The 24,667-nt window shown below is 42.2% G+C and overlaps 1 protein-coding gene across 5 annotated transcripts in view; it reads right to left on the reverse strand.

Moving 5' to 3' along the window:
• Positions 1–4,042: 4,042 nt before the first annotated feature.
• DCLK2 (doublecortin like kinase 2) overlaps positions 4,043–24,667 on the reverse strand; it is a 134,820-nt gene continuing 114,195 nt past the window's right edge. For 3 of the 5 annotated variants that reach the window (XM_067551914.1, XM_067551913.1, XM_067551917.1), the window contains 6 exons: positions 21,258–21,391; positions 19,695–19,772; positions 18,155–18,251; positions 15,508–15,588; positions 13,136–13,252; positions 4,043–5,752 (listed from right to left, as the gene is read on the reverse strand). In XM_067551914.1, the coding sequence (XP_067408015.1) occupies positions 5,531–5,752; positions 13,136–13,252; positions 15,508–15,588; positions 18,155–18,251; positions 19,695–19,772; positions 21,258–21,391 (729 nt within the window). In that variant the 3' untranslated portion in view covers positions 4,043–5,530. Of the gene's footprint in view, positions 5,753–11,972; positions 12,085–13,135; positions 13,253–15,507; positions 15,589–18,154; positions 18,252–19,694; positions 19,773–21,257; positions 21,392–24,667 lie in introns of those variants that run through there. The other 2 variants (XM_067551916.1, XM_067551915.1) reach the window with 1 other exon arrangement.

Below are 24,667 nucleotides of genomic sequence, written 5' to 3' on the forward strand. Positions count from 1 at the left end.
CTTTCTCCAAACGCTGAAGGAAGGAGGGTAGGAGTGTGGATGAGTGAGACCCCTATAAGTGATCATCTTCAGAGACACAGAATTTCAGGGAAGCAAATCCTCTTCCGTAAAATACCATCTGTGCAGGAATCTCACTTCTGAAGAGTGCTGCTTGAAGGATGTTGCAAAACAAAATGGGCAACTAACCTGAAAAACTGTAACTGCTACAGGGCAAAGCCAACAAAAATGTGTTTTGTGGGGTTTTATTAAATATAAGGGTGGGGTAAAACCTCCCAGGTGGAACAGGGAGTAGTATACACACACACAATTTCCACGTTTTTGGATGTATCAAAAGAAACAAGATGCCAGAGGGCTGAAGAAGCTTGTGCATCTGTGTTGAAAACCACTTCTGCAGAACTAAGCTGGAAGCAAGTTTCCTCCCAAGAAGCAAAAATCAAAGCTACAGTGCTCTGTAAATATAGGGTGCAAGAGCCGTGTGGCTGCCTTACCTATGTCTATAATGGAAGCATCCCTGAAACATGCATCTTACATTCACAAATCTCAGAACAGAGCAGTGGCTTCTCAGGGCACCAAAGCACAAGGAGGTGCTAAACAAAAGATCTGGACCAAAGTCCCCAAAGCCTGGACAGCGATGCCCTCTTGGTGGTCATATGCCAAAGAGCCACCTGATTACCAAAATAATAAAAGTCTGGCTGACTGACAGGCAGAGGCCATCAGAAAGATGCAAAATGGGACCAGGTGAGTAGAGCACAGCTTCTGTGGAGATGTCCTTCACTCACGATGGCCAAGGAGGACCTGATGGGAAGGTGTCAAGGATGGTGATTAACAGCTGGTGTAGCATGTGACCACAAAGGGGCAGGGGGAGACATACTGCTGCCCTTAATACCCAAAATTCCTTTAGAGTTAGGCAGGCAGAACCCTACTATCTTTACTTGAGAGCAGAGATCCTGTGCAGCTGGGATTTTTAGAGAGTCGTCTTTCTCTTCCAACTTCTCCATGTCACAAACAAGGACTTCCCCCATCTTTCTTACATAACACAAACCAGCATGACTCTTATTGACTTTCCTGTTTGTTTTGTATATGACCTCTATTAATATTGAAAGCACAAATAGAAAAAAGTGTATGATGCAATTTTTGTTGCTCGCCTCTACTACAATGAATTTGTATTAACTTCAGAAATCTGCAACTGTTTTTAGGCCCCAGAGGTCAAGAGAAGTAAATTCCAAGGCTATATGTAAACCCAGTTTATTCTGCAAAGCACTATAGTGAAATCACACCGAGAGTTCTGTGGCAACTTAAAGACTAACACATTTATTTGGGAAATCAGAATTAATCTTTGATAGCAACGTAGTATACAGAAAAAATGTTTCCCCCAGTTCTACTTGATCGCTATCAAATGATTTTAATTAATGTATTATTTTATAATTAATTCAGAAAAGTCTGGGAGCTTCACAAGGTCCTCACCACAAGGATACAGTTTAGTCCCCAGACAGTCTAGAACACTCGCTGAAGAATGATATTCTGTAATTTGATGGGCAGCTTAAGTGTTTTGCAGTAAGTTAGCATGGCTTTTATCTCTAGAACCAGCATATATCACGCTAGGTACTGAGTTTCCCCCACTCTCAAGTGTACTAAGTCCTATAGAAAATTGTATAGCCAAAAAATAGCATGAAATCAGCAGGGGCTGACAACATTCACTGCCTTACGGCATCTGAATCTAAATGAAGAATAGGAGTGAAAAATTGGTAAATTGTTACTTTTCTAATGCATAATTTTTAACACTAGGGCAGGTGCAAAAGGATAAGCTGCTCTAAACATCTGTTAATTTTGAATACCTAACTCTAGCAATTGCTCTTTCCCATTTTCTATTCCTCAATTGTTCAGTGCAATGGAAAAGTGTATATCTACATTTAATAAGATAGTCAAAGGTGTTTTTAGTAAGCTCTTGAAATACACTTTACTAGATAACAGTAGGTATGAGCCAATGCTGACCTGTAGTAAGGGTAATAAATCATTTTAATGTGTTTTAATGCTCTGTTACCAGCAATTAATTTAATTCATGTTAAAGAATGGGGGCCAGATCCTCAGCTAGTGTAAATCATGGTGATTTTAATGGAAGCAGAATGACTTACACCAGCTGAGAATTTAGTCCTAGATGTTTAGCTGGGGATGGGAAGAGATTTTACATCTAGAAATGAGTGCTCTGGGCCCCGTATTGGTACTCGGATATGTGTGCGCATGTTCAAGTTTGAAAGCTGTCGGGTTGTAGCCCATAGAGCTAGCGTTAGCATTTATTTTATTCAGCAGCAATGCAAGGAACCTACAGGCCTGTATCCTGTAAGACACTGGTTTCAGCAGTTAGCATAAAGCTTGAGGCCTGTAAGCTTTGGCACAGATAAATGACCTAATGAGCACCCCTAAGTTTTGGGGAACTGGGAATAGAGTCTGTAAGGGAGGGAATTTTGTCCATAACGACACCAGCAAACCTTAGGAACATGAGCTAAGACTAGCTTTTGGTTAGAACATCCACAAATGTCCAACCACAAGAGTGCCCTAGCAATGAATTGACTTTGAGATCATTAATATACTAACCAATTGGGGAAGGACACACTAACATTAGTAAGGTGAGGAAATACAAATAAGGAAGAGAGGCGAAACCCCTGGTAACTATGCATCAGACACCGTGGTATCAGCATAACATATGATAAAAGTGGTATCCTGGCCTCTGTGGGGGAGGTAACAGGATGATGGTCATTGGTGATGAGGAAGATAATGGCTAACATTTCAGGCTGGGACTGGCAGAGCAACAACACTGTATCTAAATTTGCCTTCTTTCTCCCACAGATGGTTTTATTTCTACAAAGAGATCACATAGGAAGTGTTTACAGTAAAGTTTAATGGGGGAGAGTTCACCTCAGAAAGACTTATGCTCTCTTGTGGTATGTCTTTTCCTCATTCCCTTCTGATTTTTGGTGTTTCCATTTGCATCCTTAAGGAACATCTCTTTATTGCCCTGGCCAACACTACAAAAGCCACCAAGTGAAACTTGGCACCAGTTGTAAAAGTCTCAATCCTCTTTTCTATTCTTATCCCTCACTATAACAAACATCTTCAAAATGGATTATTTTCTCCTCCTCTCTGGGCTTCAGGCACACTACAGTTCTGGTCATCTTCATCTCTGCAACTGCTTTGTCTCTTTCATGACTCTGTTCTTCATAATGCCCTCTAGCTGCATGGCTTCAATACACTGATGATGGACCGATTTTCCTTTCTGGATGAAAGCTCAGCTCAATCATCATTCAGAACTCTAGCATTACTGTGGATCAGGGTAAAAACCTTTAGTGTAATTTTTGGTGATGACAACTACTGCCACTTTGATACTGTTGCTAAGCTTGCTTGTTTTTCCTTAATATCTTTAGAAACCATCTGTAGGCTCTCTTCACACCTAGGACCTAAAATAATCAGCTAGGTCTTTACCACTTTTCAACTGCCTTGGGTCTCCCTGCCCTCAATCTGTCCAAACTATTGCCACAAACATGTCTACTTGGCCACTACTCCAATTGTGGCCAACCCATCTTTGCTGTTTTTAACGAGCTCCCTCCTCCACACTGCACAATCACCCACTTCATTCTCTTTGTCCTACACAACTGTCACTTTCAGCATAATGCCTCCTCTGCTAAAGGCCACCACGATGCAGCCTATGTTGCATTATACACTGTCCTCCTTCATGGCCCATCTGAACTCTTACTTCTTCCTACAAGATGCATTTCAATCATCAATGGCATTTGACTAGTTTCTGTACTCTGAGGCAGAGATATCATCTTCATACGTGTCAATGTACACTTTTTGTGTAATACAATGGTTTGGATAGGGTCAAACGGTGTTCGATCCAGGTTAAAACAGTGCTTTAAGCTAGGTCTTTTTTAAAATAAGGTTATAGCAGAGTCCAGAGGAAGCCACTCGTCCCAGTAACAAAACTGAATCAAACACGTTTAACCAACAAAGAAAACAACTACAGTTTAATGAAATATAGACAGGGTGTTTTCTGCCGAGCTACAGCTTTACCAGCCAATACTTTTTCTAAGACTAATCTGCACTAGTCCTTTCCAGCAATAGGCACACAAATCCCATACTGTGTCCTAGTCACCTTTGAAAGCAGAGGGCTGGATGGGTGACTGTCTCCAAGGGAAACCAGCACATCTTGAGACAATCAGTAGGACTGCCAGTTGTTGTTCTGTGAATGCTGCGAGTTGCTCTATGGCTAGCTGAGAATAAGGGCCTTCAGTGTCTCAAGAGCGACAGCTGTTCCTCACTGATCCACTCAAACTGCCAGTGCTGTCTTGTCTGGAAATTGAGTTCTCATAGAAATAAAGGACTAATTATTCTTTTCATGAAGAAAGTTTATTGTAGGTCTGTTACAATTCTAGTAGAAAGTAAAAGCTAACAAATAAAATGAACTATGACCAATTCGCCTCAGTAATGAGCAGAGGACATGAATAAGCAGAGTACGAACACTATTGAACCAAGCAGTATGATAAAGGTAAAACTCCTTCCATCCTTGACTGCAGATGAAGGACCAGTGCTCCCCCATTATGGGTTCCAGTTCCTGCCTTAGATGAAGAGGGGGGTCATAATAAAATATTGGCAGCTATTTATGATGGCTAGTTGTAGTAGTTCTAATAGTCAGCTTGCCCTAGAACTAGGAATGGCTCCATCCTAGCTTATGTAACATGCAGCAAGCTTTCCATTCAAAGTAGTTTTATTGTTTCTAATAGGTACTGTAGTTGTGTGGGGGAGCATACACACTGGCTAGAATGGAAAGGCTTCCTTGACTTCAGTTGACAGACCAATAAATGCCCAGTGTTCATGTTAACATTACATCCAAAATTACCTGTAGTTCATGTTATCTAAACACTACCATGAAATCTGGTATTCTGATAATTAACTTGAAGAAAAAGGACTCCTCATCTCTCAGAAGCTTGTTTTTCAACATTGTATAGTAAATCCACTAACATTTTTCATGGAAACTTGCCTCTTCAGCTCAGCTAAACTCAACTCAGTGTAGCTACTGGGACAGGAGACACATACAGCTTTTTGTGCAGGCATACCTCTTTTCCTAGAACGTCTTCTGTTGACCAGGAAAGTCTATGTGTGCAGAAGTGAGGTTTTGTAACTGTTCATCCATTTGAAGTTCTTGTATAAAAATATGTTTAACTACACATTAGGTTAATCTAGTCAGATTCCTAGGGTATGAGCAATGCATCACATCAAACCAACACCAATGCTTAAAAACAAATCTAAAAATTCAGAAGTTCTTCCCCCATCTTAATGTTCAGAAGGCAAAGGCTGGAAGAGCACTCAAAGCTACCGCCCACTCTTCACCCACCCATATTTTAAAATTAATGACAGTCTGCTTGCACCCTCTTGTGGCAAGCCAAAGACAAACTGAAAAACTACAGCTGAGATGTGAGGGATGAGAAAGGGTCTCCTGGCCTAGGTGGGCTTTGGCTGGATTTGGTTTAAATCACTTCTACAGAGTGGGCTGTTCCCCAGTATTAGCGTGACATACTGAGACAGGGTGTGTGGGGGATCTGAGTGGCTCAGAAGAAGCAGGGGAGAGATTCTTGGACCCAGCCACAGAAGGATCTTCAGCTGCAGCAATAATCACAGACGCTTTCTGCATACCAGCTCTACTAGAGTCCTGAGAGCGCTTGCTGCAGAAAATCTGATTCTCTTTATCTAGAGCTGTGTTCTAAAAATGAAGGTAAGAGACAAAATTACATCAGTGACCCATATTACCTGCCCCCTTAAAACAGTGCACAACACACACATTTGGGGCATGCATTAGACTCAGGAAAAGGAGAAATAACATCAGAAATCTTAAAGAATTGTAGGGTGTTTTGGTGGTGGTGGTTTTAGCAATAACTTAACTCCTATGCATGCCACAGCATCCAGCAGCTAAGTGAAAACAAGGTCTATAAAAAGCATGTCATTCAATACTAATGGAACCAAGTTTGATGAAGTTAAAACTTTGTTATCACAAGTCTGATGTGGAAAAAGCAGGCAGGCATGGTTACAACACAGTATGGGGAGCAATTTGTCAAGATTCCTATTGTGAATATGCTGCCAATATTTTAACAAGGAGCAGAAAAATTTCTTTAGCCTGTGACCAACCCTAGGTAGCAGCAAGAGCATATGTGTTTGCAAAGAGGTTGTATGGATGCCTAGGGAATTTGTTTCCTCATTTAAACTAGAACACTTTCCTCCTTTCATACATGGAGGTTACTTACTGTAACTGGACATTCTTCGAGATGTGTGTTCCCTATCTGCGTTCCAAATGTGTCTGCATATGCACACCATGTGCTGGAGCCAGACTGGTCATAGCCGTGTACGTTGACTTGTGTGTGCGTCATGCATTGGCCATTGGTGCATCTGAGGTCTTATGAGGCTGTGCGGGTCAATGCATCTCCAGATTTCAATTAACGACAGGCACAGAGCCTGTAGCAGACAGGAAGGAGGGTGAGATTGGAATCCAGATAAGGACCCAACAGCTCGGAGAACCTCCAGTTATAGTAAGTAACCTCCATTTCTTACAATGAGGTCTGGTCCCTCTATGGATTCCAAACGTGGGAGCGTAGTGAGCAGTACTCAGCGTGGATGTGGGAGTGAGAGTTCACCAGAAGTGAGAGTCTATAGGGCTGTGCAGCCAACTGCCCCATCGGGCTATGGAGTGTAGTGAGCAGTGAAAGTGTGGATAGAGGATCAAGTGGCCACTTTACAAATGTCCTGCCTTGGAACATCCACGAGGAGGGTGGACGTGGTCGCCTGTGCCCATGTGGAGTGACTTGCAGTGATGCCAGGTAGTGGAGAGATTTGAAAAAGGGAGTAACACTCCTCACTGCAATGAAAGATCCAGTTGGAGAGATGTTGAGAGGAAAGGGCCAAGGCCCCTGCAACATTCTGCAATGGCAATGAAAATTTGGGTGAGGTCTGAAAATCACTTGGAGGTAGAAAGACAACGCGCAATGGACGTTGAGGGCATGCAGAGTCCACTCTCTCTGCGAGGCATGTGGTTTTGGATAGAAGAATGGGAGGTGAATGTACTGGTTGAGATGAAACGGCAAGATTACTTTACATAGGAATTTAGGATGGAGTCGTAAGGACACCTTGTCCTTATGGAAGACCATGGAGGTGAGTCAAGCATCATAGCCCAAGCTCTCTAACCCATTGGGTGGATGTGATTGCCACCAAGATTACCTTCATGGTGGTTCCATCAGTTCTGGCAGTGCTGGTGGTATTACGGATGGTGCCAACAGTGCAATATCTCAGGGTTCCTCGTAAACTGAGGGAGGAGCTGCATAGACCGGTGAACGGTGTGGGTAAGGTGGTTGCGTTGCCCCATGGCCCCTGTATGGGTCCCAATGATACCAGTAAGGCCAAGGCTATGTATCCGCTGGGCCATGATGGTACTGGAACCATACATCAGTGGTGGGTTCATATACCAGTGTGTAGGGCAAACATCGCTGCTCCAGACCATAGGAGTGCCCTGGTGAAAAGGCAGGCTCCTGCTCTGAAGACTTCCCTGAGTCAGAGGGATGGTCTGGAAACGGTGGTGCCATTGGAATGGCTGGTATGGAGCACTTCTGTGAGGACGTGTGTGCTTGTTGTTCCAATGGTGAAAAGTGGAATGACTTGGGCCAGTGGAGATGGAGGGTATCTGGTGCCCAACAGTCCAAGACGGGGTGGGGAACCGCCGTACGGTAGAAGAAGTTTGGCTGCAGGTGTCAGCGGAGAAAGGCAGCCAGGTGTAGATGGCACGGGCTGCGGGATTTCCAACCATCCCGGTGGCGTAGATGGAGTCAGCAGCAGACACAGTAGTGCCATGACAGAAGTCAAGGACAATGGTGGTTAATCTCGATGGTGCTTTGACTTGTGCTCCGTCCGTGATTTCTTCGGTGGAGGAGCGGTCGAGTCGTTGCATGACTTCTCAACCAACCTGGCATGGCTCGAGGAAGCAATGCTGCATTTCCATGAGCAGCCCTTGTGCTCATGCATGTATTTCTTATAAACAGAATGCTGCTTTGACTGTGCCAACAGTACTGCTGGTGGCGCTGGAGCAGAGAATGCTGTTCTGGACACAACCGGTGAAGCACTCACTGGCGGTAATGCCAAATGCTCCGGTGGGACCGCCAGCGTGCCAGATGAGTGCACATGCAGGCACATTGCTTCCTCCATGAGGGGTTTTTGGAGTCAAAGCTCTCAAGCCTCACAAGTCTGCGGTGGGAAGGACCGACACATGGAGCAGCGGGTGATGAGGTGGGCTTTGCCCAAACAAATGAGACGATGCTGGTGTTTGTCACTCATGGAGAAAGAAAGTGGACATGACGCACAGCTTTTAAAGCTGGCTTATCAGGATATAGTTCTTCTAGCGGGTGGGACACCCCACACAGGGTAAAAGGATGACTGCTACAACATGCCTAACTTCTAAACTATGTTAAAACTGTCATATGGTAAAAGTCTATCAATATAGAGAGGAAGAGAGTTCAGACTCTGGTCATGCAGTGGTAAGAGGGAACTGGAGAGGCGTCGACCCGTACAGCCTCGTAAGACCTTGGCTGCACCACATGGCCGATGAACACTGCTACACACCGTTTCAGCTCTGGTGCATATGTGCACCCACATTTGGAATCCACATAGGGACCAACACTCAAAGAATTACTGTTATGAGATGAATGTAAAGAAACTTACATAAAGCTGAATTTTATTGCAAATACTTGTTGAATAATGTGACAACATAGACAGTACATAGACAGTACATAGAAGTAGAAGCATGAGGAATTGTGGAATATCCTCCCCCAGATTTTTTTTTTTTTTTAATTACCTGACTCTTCTGCTAAGGTGGCAACTTTGTCTCTGCACGGCATTGCAAACTAAATCAAACTTTAACTAAATGTTTAATTTAAAGAAGTACCTGCAGGTTAACTGGAGAGCACTCTAGAGTTTGCATGTTCAAATACTTTCCAAAATTGTTTTCTAAGAGCTAGTGACAAAACATGAGTGTAACTTAGCTTCTCATAGTGGTCTATGGCTTACCTATACAGCCAGTGAGAACTTCTTTTATACTGTAATATTTTATTTTAAAACCCTAGTGCCATGTAAATTCTTGATTTGTTGTGTGGTTATCAATGCATGGAAAGCCTTCAGATATTAGTGCTAAGATACATGAAAACAATTTTCTGTCTTCATAATATAAAATGGGTGGACTAAATCTATCAAATATTTGACCGCAAACAAAAACTACAATTTACCAGCTAGGCTTGCATGGTTTTAAATGAACATTGTTCACAGCTTTATGAAAGTGAAGCATGTATTTGTACTATCACAACATTGTGAAAATCAGGAATCAGCTTTTCATAGTGCATTTCAGATTTGAACCTGGGTAGCCATGGTTCAGGTCACAAAGCATTTTCTTCACTCTCTGAGCTAGTCAGAAAAAAGCTAATGTTTCATCTCCCCAAGTTGTGTTTTGGATAGAGCCTTCACAATGACTTATCAGCTTATGCTGCATGCCCGTGCCCCATGTCTTCGTGAGCGGATTCTGCTGCATGGGGTGAAGAACAGGGCAGAGTGGAAGAGGTAAGTTGTCCTGTTTGGCAGCATCCTTCGTACCCAGTGATGGTGTTCCCCTTCCCTCAGCCATAGGTGGAAGGAACTAGGTGGATCCCAAGACTTGTGGGGGAGGGCAGGCTATGCCTTTAGAGAGGGCAGGGGGTCTTGCAGTCTCCACCCCCCATACGATGCCAGATGGGATAGCAAATTATTAGTCTGCTGTTCAAGAGGAAAGCACAAGGGCTAGTCTCTTGCAAGGCCTGTTTAGAAGAAAGGGACTGTGCAGGGAGAGAGGCTCACAAGGCCTAACAACAACACTAAAAGACTTGGATAAAAATGTTCTCACCCAAGAACTTATGGGATGCTTGCTTCTATTTAAAGGGCACCCATTATCCTAGATACTGTACAGGGGGAAACTTAGACACTCTAATTCAACTACAAATATACATGGGGTAGGAAGAATAAAGATACAATGAAGTGCTGTGCTGAACTGAGTGTCAAACCCTTTGAGTTTTCTCCCCATTACTAGTCATATGTACAGTACTTTGCAAAAAAAAAACCAACTATATATAGATGCATGGAGGGTGGTTTGTACTATGTTCTTGCAGCTGCTGGAGCTTGCATTTTAGTCCCAGCAGCAGGGCAAGAGTTAGTCAACAGAGGACAGGGAATTATTTCAGTTGGTGTTGGACATCCTTTTCCTCTGGTCAAGTGTGACAAGCAAATGTCTGTCTGGAGTAGATAGTTACACTGCCTGTCCCTAAGCAGGTCCATGGAGAAGGGGGCATATTCAGTTAGGCTTTAATACTGTGTGAACAGGGCCAGCTTAATATTTGGCTACCCGTTTGCAACTGGCTGGCCGTCTGGTTCGGAGCAGCACAGGCCATAAGCATCAGTGGTGCATGACAGGATCCAGTTTATTGGGTGCTGACTCATGAGAAGAATTGCAGGCTTGCCCATTTTAGTGCTGCTGATCATCATCTTTCCTGCCCTGCATTCTGTTATATTGTCTCTAAGCGGGTAGTTTGGGCAGCTCTCTGGATGTAATACTGCTCATTTCACAAGGTGGCTTATATACATGTGAAAGTGAGTCCAGAATACATTCGGAATAGTTAAAGTCCTTATTCTGGACTAGCTTTAATGTTGTAGACAAACCCTAAGGTACACTAATTTTTCAAAGATAGCTGTTGACTTGAAACCAGGGTGGGCCATCTTGCACCTTCAACCTTCCCCTTCACAAAATCCATTGTTTTGCAAGGTGAAAGTAACCATTATGCCTATATTTGCAGAGATACAAAAGTCACTAAGTAAAATGGAGTAAATGTTTATCTGGAACGTCAGGGAAAGATGTTCCTTCACTGCTTTTGTGCAGTTCTAAAATTCTGACCATTTCAGGATAGCTGTTATTTCTCCTTTTCTCTTTTTGTCTAACTCAGAACATGTATTATGTGCAGCAGAACAAAACAGTGCAGTTAGTACGTACCATCGCCTTGGACCTATTCAGAGGAAAGCAATGCAGGCATTGGGAGAGGAGGCAAAAGGAAGAAAGCAAGGGATAGAAACTACACTTACTTTTAAGCAGAACTAACAGCATTGAAACAAATTTAGATTTTAAAGACCATTCTGAAATTCTCTCTCAAAAAAAGTCTGTAAATAAAAAGATTTTACAGCAAGAAATTCTTAGGAGCAGAAATAGTGCTTTTCTGATGAGGGCAGTGTGAACCAGATTTCTTGTGCAGTTCCACTTATCTACCATACGATGGTGCTGTCTGCATTAACTGTGGCTGAAATTTTGCCTCTTGAGGTTTTCTAAGTGGCTATATCATGCTAGACTAGAGAGGATTTTCATGGAATGGTTTCCCCACATGCAAAAGTAAAAGTGAACTGGTTTTGTGATGTGCTGCTGATGGGCTCACCCAAGCACAATTTTTGAATTGCCTTTTGCGTAATATGCTGGGGGGGAGGGGGTTGCGGTTAAAAACAGACAATTGGCTACATTACAATTAAGAGACTTGATAACATTCGAGCAACTAAAACTGAACTGTAGATAAACCAGGGCAAGGATGAGGCAGAAAAAAAGGGTTGGGACTCATTATCTTCCTTTTTCCACTAAGTATCTTAATAGATTCAGACATTATCACTATTCTCCCATCCAGTCTTCCCTGCATATTCAGTTACAGAACTATGCAGATATGAATTTTCCTTACTACGTCTTAGTGGGAGATAAACAAAAATAAATTTTCTTTGGCTCCATAGGTAACAGAATCAGAAAAAACCCACACCAATAAGAAGCCATATGCTGTACTGTGTCAGAGATTTGAGACAAGCTTAAGTGGCATGCAAATTGGAGAGGGGCTGAGTTAGAATTAAAATTGCTTTTATTAAATTTTGTACCAGCTTTCAGCTTCAGGCTTATCCAGTCTCAACTGTATAAAGAATGAAGCTCTGAAGTCCCTCTCAAACTGTCAAGTCAAACTGTCAAATGAAAGGTAGACAACAGCATCAACCTGAAATCAATTTTGTCTTCACTCTTGCGAGTATTTTGATGTTACTACAATTTCTGCTTTTGAACTTGTCACCTATTTAATTCATATAATACATGAACAATCTAAGTGGGCAGATTTAAATATTTTTTCCATGTCGACAATGACAAATATTTATTAAAAAGGGGGGACAATGACACTAAACTTACTAAGCCACCATATATAATTGATACGGGGAGGGGTGGGAATCACTGGTTACTAACTGCGTCAACTAATCTGTGCTGCCAGAGTGGCCTTTTTAGTATAGACAATATATAGCTGCACAATATAACTTCTTGAAGGTATTTGAAGATACATTTTGTACATCGTATCCATCCCTGGGCCAAAAAAATCCCCACATGTAGGGGTGAGAACTGGTAGCTCAGTCTCCATAGTTGTTGGAGCACTGCAGTGATGACTAGCCAGTAACAAGTTTACTGGTAAATTCTGGTGTGGGCCTCTCTCTTCTGGGAGCTCAGATGAATTTCACTTAGAAGAACCTTAATGCAGCCATGTTTCCTACCAAGTCACATTAGGATATAGTCTGGCCTCTGCTAATGTTCATTAGCGGAGATTAGGTAGGGCCAAAACAACTCTGGGACATACCCAAAAGATTAAACACAATTTCTGATGAGGAAATGGGTTTTAGACAGACTATTTCCTCCAGAAAAGCAGACCACACCACCGATAATGGAAGGGATTTGAATGATTTTCCAAACTAGCAGGTGAGCTTCATAAAGTATTTTTGCATTGAATTTGTGGGTGTTTTTAAAAGAAATAGTTGCACCTCAGTACCGACCTGTTCCCATGCAGTACCTAGCCCACTCAGACTGAAATGGGGGACATAATATGCACAAGTAGAAACTAGGATCTCACACACACGATGCCAGGTTTGTTTTCTCTAGTGGATTTGCACCACTCTGTTCTTTAAATAATTATTCATGGGTTAAAACATGTTAGACCAAGTGTAATAGCGACATATAAAAAATGCTGCATTTGCTTACCATGATGACAGAGACTCCAGCGGTTGTATTGTTCTGCTTGGGTAGTGTATTGTTAAAGTGCTGCTTCAGTTTACCTGTTACTTCAGCTTGCATATTATTCTCCTGGGAGGCATCATCCTGTGTAAAGGAGAGACACACGCAACTCCTCAGATTTAGGGTTAAAACAAATCCTGTGTTTGGAAATAGAAAATTTACAAATAAGTTGACAAAGGGGATTTTCCTTCATCCTGAGATCCCTGCAGAGTAAGGAGGACGTAGAATTTTAAGTGTTGAGCTGCATAGTGATATTTCAACCTTTTTTTTTTTTTCCTTTTTAAAGTTTTCTGCTGCTGAGAAACAGTTTACACTGAGCTCAAGCAAGCTGCCCAGGCAGGGAAGGTGCATCCTAACTTCAAGTTAAGGAAGGATACTATATTAGGACTGTGCCCTGACAAGACACCTGCTAACAACCCATGGCATTAAATATAATGTGTGCACAACAGTAACATTGCAAATGAAAAGTAAACTATTAAAATGCTGATGACTTAAGAGTATTTTATATAAAGCCTAATGAAGATTGCCGTACATTGTGCATCTTATTATTGATTCTTTATGTCCATACAATGTTCACTGAGTGGCTGATAAACAAATGGGGGCAGTTATGCACCATCAACACACATTTCATTACTCTCTCTTTTTTTTGTCTTCTCAGAAAACCAGGATTTTGAGTTGTTCTCTTCCAAGGTAAACTACACCCGTTTTGCTTAGCGCTCCAGCCTGAAAGTTCACTTAATGACAAACTGTGATATGAATTTGAAAATAAATGTTTGATTACTATTATAGGTACGTAAGCTTAACAATCAATTTATTACTATCTCCTACATTAACCTCCTAAGCTACTTGTGTATCACAAAAGATGAACCCCATGGGAGACACTCCCGTTACATTTTTGAAAACTGGACCCCACCTTGTGCCTGTCCATTTTACACACAGGGTAAGTAATTGTGCACGTAAATAAAGTATGTCGCGGTGACTATACACATCATATACAAAAGCAGGCACTGCTGCTGGGTACATGTTTTGTGAACACCACTTTATGGGCCAAATTTCAAAAACAGGCATTTGAGTTATCCATGAGGCCCCTCTACCAAAAGCCAACCTCTCTGGGATAGAGGGTCCTATTTGGTACTATACAGATTGTAAAGTGGGATTAGAGCAGCTACCCATTTTCTGATGGTCAGAAAAAAAAACCTCCTCACCCTGCTTTACAAGAGTGTAAAATTGCTGCCTACCTCTTCATGTAGTCCAGAATGATAAAATCTTACACTGTGGGTAAACAGCCAATATCAGGGCAAGGATGATATACACTAGCTGCGTGTCCAAAGCTGCCTCTTATTTTCACTGAAAAATCATGTTAACAAAAAAGATTGCCAAGTCAAATCCTCTCCACCCCTTATTCTTCTGAGCTTTTTTGGAAATTCAGTTTCATTTGGTTCAACAACTCACAATAACCTCTGTGCAGCAGAAGGGTAGTCTTTAGACTAACTGTCCTCTGCTATGTCAGTTACAGGCAACTCATTTTTTATTGATGGGAGACACACAAGTTGCTCGATAAACAGAATTGGGCAAAGCTGAGTTCTGTCATTACTTCTGGCAGCACCAGAGAGCCGCTTAGTACAGCACTATTAGAGTTAGGTCTTTAATATTGTATTGCCTCTTTATAAATCCATGGGATGCCCACATCTTGAATACAGCGTGCAGATCTGGTTGCCCCATCTCAAAAAAGATATATTGGAATTGGAAACGATACATAAAAGATCAACAAAACTGATTAGAGGCATGGAAAAGTTTCCATGTGAAGAGAGATTAATAAGACTGGGACTTTTCAGTTTGGAAAAGAGATGAAGAGGGAATATGATCGAGGTCTATAAAATCATGAGTGGTGGGGAGAAAGTAAATAAGGAAGTCTTATTTACTCCTCATCACACAAAAACTAGTACTCACCACATGAAATTAATAGACAGCAGGTTTAAAATGAACAAAAGGAGGTATTTCGTCACACAACACACTGTCAACCAAACTGGCAAACTCCTTGCCAGAGGATGTTGTGAAGGCTAAGACTATAACAGGGTTCAAACTAGAACAAAATAAATTCAGATAAGGTAGGTCCAGCAATGGCTATTAGGTAGGGTAGATGAAAATGCTGTTTGCCAGGGGCATAGGATGGATCACTTGATGATTACCTGTTCTGTTCATTCCCTCTGAAGCACCTGGCACTGGCCACTGTTGGACGACAGGATACTGGGCTAGATGGATCATTGGTCTGACCCAGTATGGCCATTCTTATGTTCTTGTATCTAATTAGGGACAAGTATAATGCAGAGTTTACTCACTGACACCCAGGGATGGCCTAGGATCTGTGCTGCTGTATATCGAGCTTCTACATTCACCTGCAGCATCAGACTAATTAACTCCTGAAAAACAAGAGAGGGAGAGGAGAGGGAACATGAATATTAAAATGTAAAGCATCTTTTGCACTGAATTCTTCCTAGCATTCACAGGGGTGTTTTTCCATCACCCGGCTGAAATCCTGACCCTGATGACGACAATGGCAAAACTCCCATGGGAACAGGTTTTCCCCCTCAGGCTTGAAACTGGAGCTCTAATATAAAATTTATTCTTCTGTACTTACATGCAGGCAGCATGGACAGAATGGTTGCAATGGAACGGCAGCCTCGCTAAACCCTCTGAGTACAGCACGTATGCAGATACTCTTATCCAAAAAGAAAGTGTGCCATAATGTTTTGTAACAGTAAAGTCACAGGGCATGTGGTGTTTGAGTAATTTACCGAGAGAGGAGAAAGCTGCTCAAGGGGCCTCACAGGTATGCTCCTGTGGGGATGGGGCCGATGGCAGAATAGAAAGTACGTGCCATGAGCACCAGCTTGTACCAAAAGGCAAGTGCATTTATGAGCCAGGAATTTTAAAGCTAGTGCTAGCAGGGATAATTTCACTGTATGGAGATTATATAAAACTAATACATAGAGATAATTAAGTGCTATCACTAGAACCATCTGTAAAAATTTAAGATACCATTCCTTTACTCAGTAACATCTGGAAAATGAAAACTAGCCATCAGCACAGAGCACTGTTAAGAATTCTATTAAAAAAGAATGACTGACAGTGCCCAGTGTTAGTTAGGTTTAATTATCTATGCCATGGGCTAGAGTCTCTGCCCTGCTGTGGCTACTTTGTGTTGCTCCAGAAACACAAAGGCACCTTTAGCCAGCCTGCCCAATCCCCCCATGAAAGGGGAATCCCCAGACAGCACAGAGCTAGAGCAGCCAGGAAAAACGGGGCCATGGTCTAGAGGGTTGATGTGCTTAGATTTAACTGAAGGCAGTGGGATTTAGCCATACATTTAACTGTAAGTACATGCCTAACTGCTTTGCTGAATCAGGGTCTTCGAACTGTTCAGAGGCTATACAATAGATGGCTTTAGGTTCACTGCATATTTCCATGCCACTTCTTTTTAGTACTATGACAAGTGGTCCTGGAGCTCTGGTAAATCTTAAGAGGTTAGTCCCACAAAAGGGAGCCAGTGAAGTTATGAACTGTTGGTGTAACTTTTCATCTCAAACTTTTAGCATAAATTTACTAATTCAAGTTCCTCCTTTGCAACTGGCAACTAACTTATTGGTGCAGATGCAGGTTCCACACACTAACACTCAGAAAGAAACCAATGAATGTCAAATAATTCCCATCATTAAAACCCAACTGCCCCAGTTTTTTTTAAAGTGCCTGTAGTCTCAGCGTTGTCTCCTGCTGCATGTCCTAATGAAGAACGTTCCAAAGGGACTTGTTCTATCGGACAATGACTTTTCTGAAGAAACAATACAAGTGCAATACATGTACATTTTCTATAGTTCTGGAAAATGGCCTTCTCAGCACAATTACCCAGCAAGAATATGAGCAGGGATAGGGGGCCAGATGCGTCAGGCAAGTCACGCTATACTCAGTGCAAGTTTGGAGCAGGAGGGCCACTTCTGAGGCTAGTTGGTGCTGATGCACAGCTGCTCTCTTTTGTGCAAACTGGAAGTTAACTTGAGGAACCATTCTGGCAGCCGAAGACTAGGAACCCCTGGCCACACTTCATATACTAGCAGCCAGGAAAGGGGAAGGCACAGCTATGAAAACTGTAAGCCATGCAAATGCTCTCCGAGGCTGGGACTGGCTTTAGGGCTGCTTTTGCTCTCAGAGCAATGCAAGACAGGTTTATCATAAGGAAGAATTGGGACTATGGTCTTTTATGAGGCTACTATCAATGCCCCACTAGCAAATGGCCATTGGGGGACTGAGAGCAATGTGACCTATCTTTTTCTTACAAATAACAAATTTGATTTGTAGCTGCAATGCATTCAGGGGCCCTGGCCTCTGGAATGAATCCTATGAATAATTATTCACACACCACTCAGGGGCACACTTCTATAGCATTTGGCTCCCTTCAAACATTGCCTTTAAATGACAATCTGTGAAATCAAAGGGAGGTGGTATCTGAATTAAAAAAAACGTATTAGTAACTGGCAGAGCAGCTGTTTGCATTTCAATGTGCTCTAGCCAGTTTACGGCCTCTAGATGAAACTGGAACAGCTGAAGTGAACACCGTTCAGTCCACGTAGCAAGCAGCCCTCTTTCAAAAGGGTGACGAGAGGGAAAATTTGGAGAGACACTTACATTGTAGCTGAAGCACTGAACCTAGTACAACAGTCATCATTAAATAAACCCAACAATGTGCAATGCACTCACTGAATGTAATCAACATTCAATTACACTCATTCACCCAGAAAATAACATGAAGGTGGGGTTGTGAGACCTGCATTTTCATCACTGCCATGCTCCAAAGGGCAAAATGGTTTGGAATATAGACTCTATCGTACTATGAGTGACTATGCTATGTAGCCAGTAGGGCACAATGATCCACTAGCTTGTCAGAAACAGGTTCACAGCTTGAAGCCCTGGGCTGCTAACTTATTTCAGTACCTTAGCTGAGACAGTGATGTTATCCCAGTATGGCGAGGGAAACTCTAGCTTTCCGATGAGTATCTGATCGAAGAGGTCTTCCTGAAGATTGTTCTCACTGTGAATGAGTAACAATGGGAGAGAACAAGAGAAACGGGTCATTTTTTGTCACACAGGAATTAAATCAAGTGATGGAGCTCAAGCAGCTGCAATAGGGTCCTCTCCTATGAGCCAATCCCACAAAGGATTTTTTTTAAATACACAAAGAAGATTAGGAAAACCTGGGATAAATTCAATCCCATGCTGAATTCAACACCGTGCCATTGACAGTATCCATAACAGTGATAGGAATACACAGCCCCTATAGCTGGGGGGGCGGGGGCAGGACAGAATACCCACCCACAGCAGACCTGTTGAATAAGATGGGACCAATTTTACAATTGCACTAACTTCTGGATAGTGATCTAAATCTCTAGCAATATTGCTCAGATTCTGTTACATTTGTTCACACCTGATGCTGGTAGTCAGAAGCATGGTAGAATAATTGTAATGGATATGGCACATCTTTCAAGGGTGAGTTACTAACCAGCCAATTGTGTCTGAAAAACAAATTGCGGAACTACATGGCAATTCTCTGCCTTTCCACAATTATTTAAGAGCAACCAGTGAGCAACTACACTGCCAGAGAGATTGGTGAACTTTAACTTTTAGTAAATCTGAATGCATGCCCTGTGTTGTGTAATTGTATTCCATGCCCTTGTAAAAACACAGGCAATGGCTATAATATATAATGGAGAACTCTGGTCACCTGGTAGTAAAAATTTGATCTAAATATGGTTTGATTTCTTCCCTCCCAGAGTTCCAGTTACTTTCCTTTATCTTACTCCCAATCAGAGAGAAGAAAAAGGTGTTGATACTAACTCCGCGTATGGATGTTACATGCTTGACATGCAGAGTAACTATAACAAGTTCATAATTCACTGATTATAAACCCTGTCATATGATGGGCATGGAGCTTGTAATGAGACTGAAAACAGCTGATAGCTACAGAACGCATTTTAAACAAACATTGCTAACTGGAATAACTTACCTGTGATCGCTTCTCCAAGATAAAAAGAGCCAGCTGAACACACTAGCTGCAAACGCTAGAGGGTGTACTATACATGCTCACTGCACTGCGTATGAGATTGGAGGACAAAGGGACAGAGAAAACTGGCTTCTCACAGTAAGACACCGGACAGCTAGACAGCAGCCCGATTTTAGTACAGGAAGGACTGCCCTTCTCTCTCTTGTGCACAGAAAAATACTGGGGAAAAAATGACACTTGGCAAAAGTGCAGGGTGATATCTGAACTAGAGGCTGCTTAAGCCAGTTAGAAAAGGAGCAAAAATATTGGGGGAAATAATGTAATGAAGTTTGGAAACAGCTGAAGCAGACTATCACCATGGGGAGGAGTGGGGTCTGGAAGGGATATATCAGATTCCCCCCCCCCCCTTTTATGTACAATTCTTTGGGTAATTAATTTTTTACAATCTGCACTTTGACCTGGAATTAAACTTACCTGCGAAAAGGTGGGAATCCACATAGCAGTATGTATGTGATCACACCTGCTGCCCAAATATCCACCTTTAAACCATATCTGTAAAATGAGAGAACACGTTACTTGTGCAATCTTCCAAAATGTGTCACCTTTCATTAGTTTAAGTTAATAAATGCTGAGAATCTGCCAAAGGCAGCTCTCAGATGTATTAGCATTTCTTAGGAGTGGAGTTTGTGTCTTTCAGTTAATACCACTGAGTATAGCAAGACAGGCATCTAATCAATATTTGTCTTGGTGTCCTCCAGAGTCTTGAGAGCCCGAAGGATCCCCCATTTTCCTTTGTTTTTAGTTCACAATCCCCAAGGCTCCATCTAACAGCTCTGCTCTACTTTCTGCTCTGATTCAGATTCTTTTCAGCACCAGACCATAATTAAGGGTACAATTGGCATGGGGGTCATGGATTCCATGACTTCCAGAGACCTCCAGGACATTTTTTGGTTCAGCCCTCTGCCACTAGGTTGGTGGGGGCCCCACAGACCTGGAGTGCCCAGCCGCCATGAGCAGCCCCCGCAGCTCCCAGCTGCCGCAATCGCTGCCCCAAGACCCAGAGCTCCCAGCCGTAGTCCCCCAGCTCTGAGCCTTGCTGAGCCACAGCGGCGGCAGATGCTGGACCCCCCTCCTGTTCTGAGCAGAGCTCAGGCTCTCATCCCCCCACTCGGCCCCATTTTGTCACAGTTATGTTTAGTAAAAGTCAAGAACAGGTCATGGGCTTCCATTCATTTTTTGTTCATTGCCTGTGACCTGTCCCTGGCTTTTACTAAACATAACCATAACAAAATGTTAACCATAACCATAATAGTCAAAGGGAGATGTTGATAGAGAGGAGGAAATCCCTTCCCACTCCTGTCACAGTGGACAAACTGTCTCTGCATCATTCCTAGACACTGTCAAATTGGGAAGGAAGATTCCAAATCTTGAGTCTCCTGTATGAATGAGTAACAACAGGGTGAAGAACCAGGACTTTCTTTTTAAACATCTGAATAACAATACTGTAGATCAAGGCATGTCACATTTTCTCTGCTTTTTCCAGCTCTACAAGTGGCTCAAATGCCCCTTAACACCGTGGTCTCTCATGGCTCTCAAAAATACTTTCCAACATTGTGCTATGCAGAGCAGCAGTGCGTCAAACATCCGGATGTTAGAAAATTCAAATTATTCATGCCAACTATTACCTCCTGGACACCCATGAGATCTGTGATTTACAGGATCTTTGTGACAGTCGCTGCTTTCTTCCTAATTAGGCAGTTAGCTGTAGCAACATCTCTTATCTAAGATACATGCACACACACAAATAACTTGCAGAGTGGTATCAGCGGAAATATATAAATGAAAGAGGCTGATTAGCTGTTGGTCTAACAAGTGCAGTTTAAGGACTGTTTAAATGACCCACAAAAGGCAATGAAATCAAATAATGTATTTATCAGGGGATCAAAATTTGGCCCTTAAAAACAAATACACATACACCTTTAAGTGATAAATAGTCTTTCACATGCCAACATAGGAGACAAAGCACTGTATCCTCACCCTGTCTCTGCAATGATTTCTGGAGCCACGTATGTAGGGGTACCACAGACTGTATACAAAGGTCCTTCAACCACGGTGGCCAGCCCAAAGTCCCCTAGCTTCAAGGACTTTGTTCCATCTGGATACTCGCATACCTGGGGTCAGCAAAAACAGAACAGGGGTTGAAGGATGCTTTTTCAAATACATGAGGTTGAACATGAAGAGAAGAGAGATTCTTCAAAGCTATCCACTGCATTGGTTTTACTCCATGATCGTTGGAGGCTTTGATTTCCAGTGCTGTGATTCATCTTTGTTCTTTAAAGGATTTACATTTTCTCTTGGAACGTTCTGATGGGATTAGACTCAATTTGAGAGAGGAAAGAAATCTAAATTATTTTTCAAATAGAATTTGCTCTGTTTCTTGATAGATCTAGTCCCTACCTACTCCTTAAAAAAACAAAACAAAACTAGAAGCAGTTTCCTAGTGCTTTTAGTAATACTGTGCTTTCCATCCTGAGCATGCTTTAGAATGATGCTGAAGGACAGGTACACATGGGAGTTCCCTGCCTGGAGAAGACTACATTCTAAATGAAAGTTTAAATAGTAAATCTTCACAACACCTCAGCAAGGCATTTATTGCCTAAGGCCAGAGCAATGGTTAGTGTAAGGGATGGGACTAGAGTTCTGGAGTTCTTGCTCAGAACACTAGACCACTATGCTCTGCACTTTACAAAATGCCTTTCAAATATCTTCTCTGTGGCCTCCTTGCCATCCACATCACCCATTCCATTCAAAATGAGGCTGCTAAAATCTTTGCCTGCTGTTCTGACAATGTTACTCTGGATCTACCCCTCCCTCCACCCACACACAGTCTGTTACTTCCCTGCCAGTTTTAAATGTCTGCTTGTCCCACAAATGTGTCTGTCCTTTCTTCCATGCTGCCACTTATGTACAGAACATTCCCCCACCAAACAGACCTGTAAGGCTAACACCCTCTCTTTCAAATTGCTCAAGACCTATCATCAACCTGATCATTTTTACGTGTATGTGTCTGTGTGGTCTTTAGACTGTAAGCTCTTTGGGCAAGGACTCTCTCTGATTATGAGTACGTACAGTGCCTAGCACAATGGGACTCCCAATCCTGAATTGGGCCTCTGCGTTTTCCTTTGGTGTTTAATATATTTCATTGTAGATATTTAAACTATACTTTAAAGAAAAAGTCTCCACGCCCAATATGGAAACTCTGTGGTTATCTCTCTCAGAAGACTATAGTCCCTATGTCAAGCAACACAACATCATGTACTTGCCAAATTACTGAACCTCTCCTTAAAAGAAACCTACCTGAAGTAAAGCAACCAAACAGGCATAAATACAGACGAGCAATGGTTCTCAAACTTATTTGATTGTGCCCCCTTCTCTGAAGTAGTTTACACCCCCCCACCACCACACAAGTACATATACACTGGTTAAAAAAAATCAACATGCAACTCCCACAAAATATTAAGAACAGTAAGACACTGATTCAAACAGAACCATGTAAGTATAGAGTAGTGTAAATTGTAAGTGAGATATTGTTTACTTGCACCATGCTGTTGTTACTAGTGTGATGGTTGCGCCTATTTTTGGAGCAGAGCAATTCCATCCTGGGTTGGATGCTTGAGACAGCTATCTACCTTCAATTAAAAGTGCACACTGGGTTGTAGCAAACGGATTAATGTACAGATGGCAACGACTTTGGATAATGTTCTGCAAGCTTAACAGAAATCCGTCAAAATGCACAGCACCATCTGAGGACCTGATATGTAGGGAATTACCACATTCGCAGCCATGAAAATTGCGTCCCGGACCATGAAATATGGTCTCCTCGGTGAATTCTGGTCTCCGGCTGCCCAGATCTGAAGGCAGAGCAGACACTCAGCTCTGAAGGCAATGCCGCCCTCCAGCAGCAGCAGAGAAATAAGGGTGGCAATACCACAACCCGCTAATAGGCTTGCAACCCCCTTTTGGGTCTGGGCCACTAGTTTGCAAAACACTGTGGGGAAATCACACCTCTGTAAAATTCGCTATTTGTACTGTGTCCAACCCACTAAAATTGGGTGATTTCTCTGCAATTTAAGTAGATCCCTACTGATATGTCTGAAGGAATGAGCTTTGCTAGTTCTTCATTGCTGTGGGTAAAATGTGCGCAGTAGGTTTCTTTTTTCCTAAAGTTTCTCACGCCAGCCCAGAATACGTTCTGTGACTGCCCATGGGGCCCCACCCCCTCCAGTTCGAGAACCTCTGATTTAGAGAAGGGATGCCAAAGGTAATTACAAAACCTATTTAACTGCATTTTCTAAAGGTGGCATTTACAAATGCAAGTCCCACCGAGGACCCAAAGGAGATATCTATGTTCCCAGGTTTGCCCATGCATATTTTGCTGACTGCTTAAGCATGCAAATGCATTATCTCCATAGTTTAGGTGCAAAATGTATGTCTAAGATTCCATGTTTAAGGAATTATTGTATAGATTATCAAGGAATTTTGTTACGTGGAAATGTATATACACACTTTCATTTGTGTTAGGTGCTTCAAGTACAGTTCTAAAAATATAGCAATGATTTTGCATGCTTAATATGCATTCAATCCAATGAGTCACCTGATGACCATATCAGAGACATCATTTAGCAACTGTTTTCTGTGGCCCCACAACACTCAAAACACCATTCAAAATTGCAAGAAATGCCTATTACCATACTACTTGAGAAGAGGGGTCCCTAACACAGTACACTGTATACAGACACTCTGGAGAATTATTAGAACTGCTCGCTGGATTGCTGACAGTTGATTTATAAAACACGAATTGCTAGTGCTTGTTGTAAATCTTCAAAATCACCAAGGCAGTAATACACAGTAACTTCTCAAAGTGACTGGAATAAATATACCGGCACAACAGTTGCACTTCATTATTCTCTCAGATGAAAATAATCTGGGCCAGATTCTGCTCTCACATACACCAGTATCTACTCAAATACCTACTTTGACTTAACTGGCGTTTCTGTTACCGTAAATTCCAGTTACTGTAAGTTCCAAATTTACTGTCGGAGTACATTCAAACAGAGGTTGGCCTATTGTGTTTCCAAATTACACTTAAATCTGATTGACAAATATTGGTGTTTAAAACTAGTCATTATATTCAGCCTCTGAGCAAGTTCCTGCACGTAGTTCCTCAAATCATGTCTGTACACAGAGATTTCTGGAAAGTATAATAAGCCTTGTAATGTTGTGAGGATACTTTTTGGTATCTGGATAAAATTATAGTAATAATAAAGCATTTTTTACTATTTATGCTCACTGTATATGTAAGAGCAACTCTAGTTTGGAACTAATGAAATGGACTACCATCTTCTATGGCCTCTAGAATATGAGCTGAAGATCCATTTATTTATACC

This window comes from Emydura macquarii, unplaced genomic scaffold (assembly GCF_026122565.2).
Source record: "Emydura macquarii macquarii isolate MOO-44397 ecotype Brisbane River unplaced genomic scaffold, CSIRO-AGI_Emac_v2 contig_1363, whole genome shotgun sequence".
NCBI lineage: Eukaryota > Metazoa > Chordata > Testudines > Chelidae > Emydura > Emydura macquarii.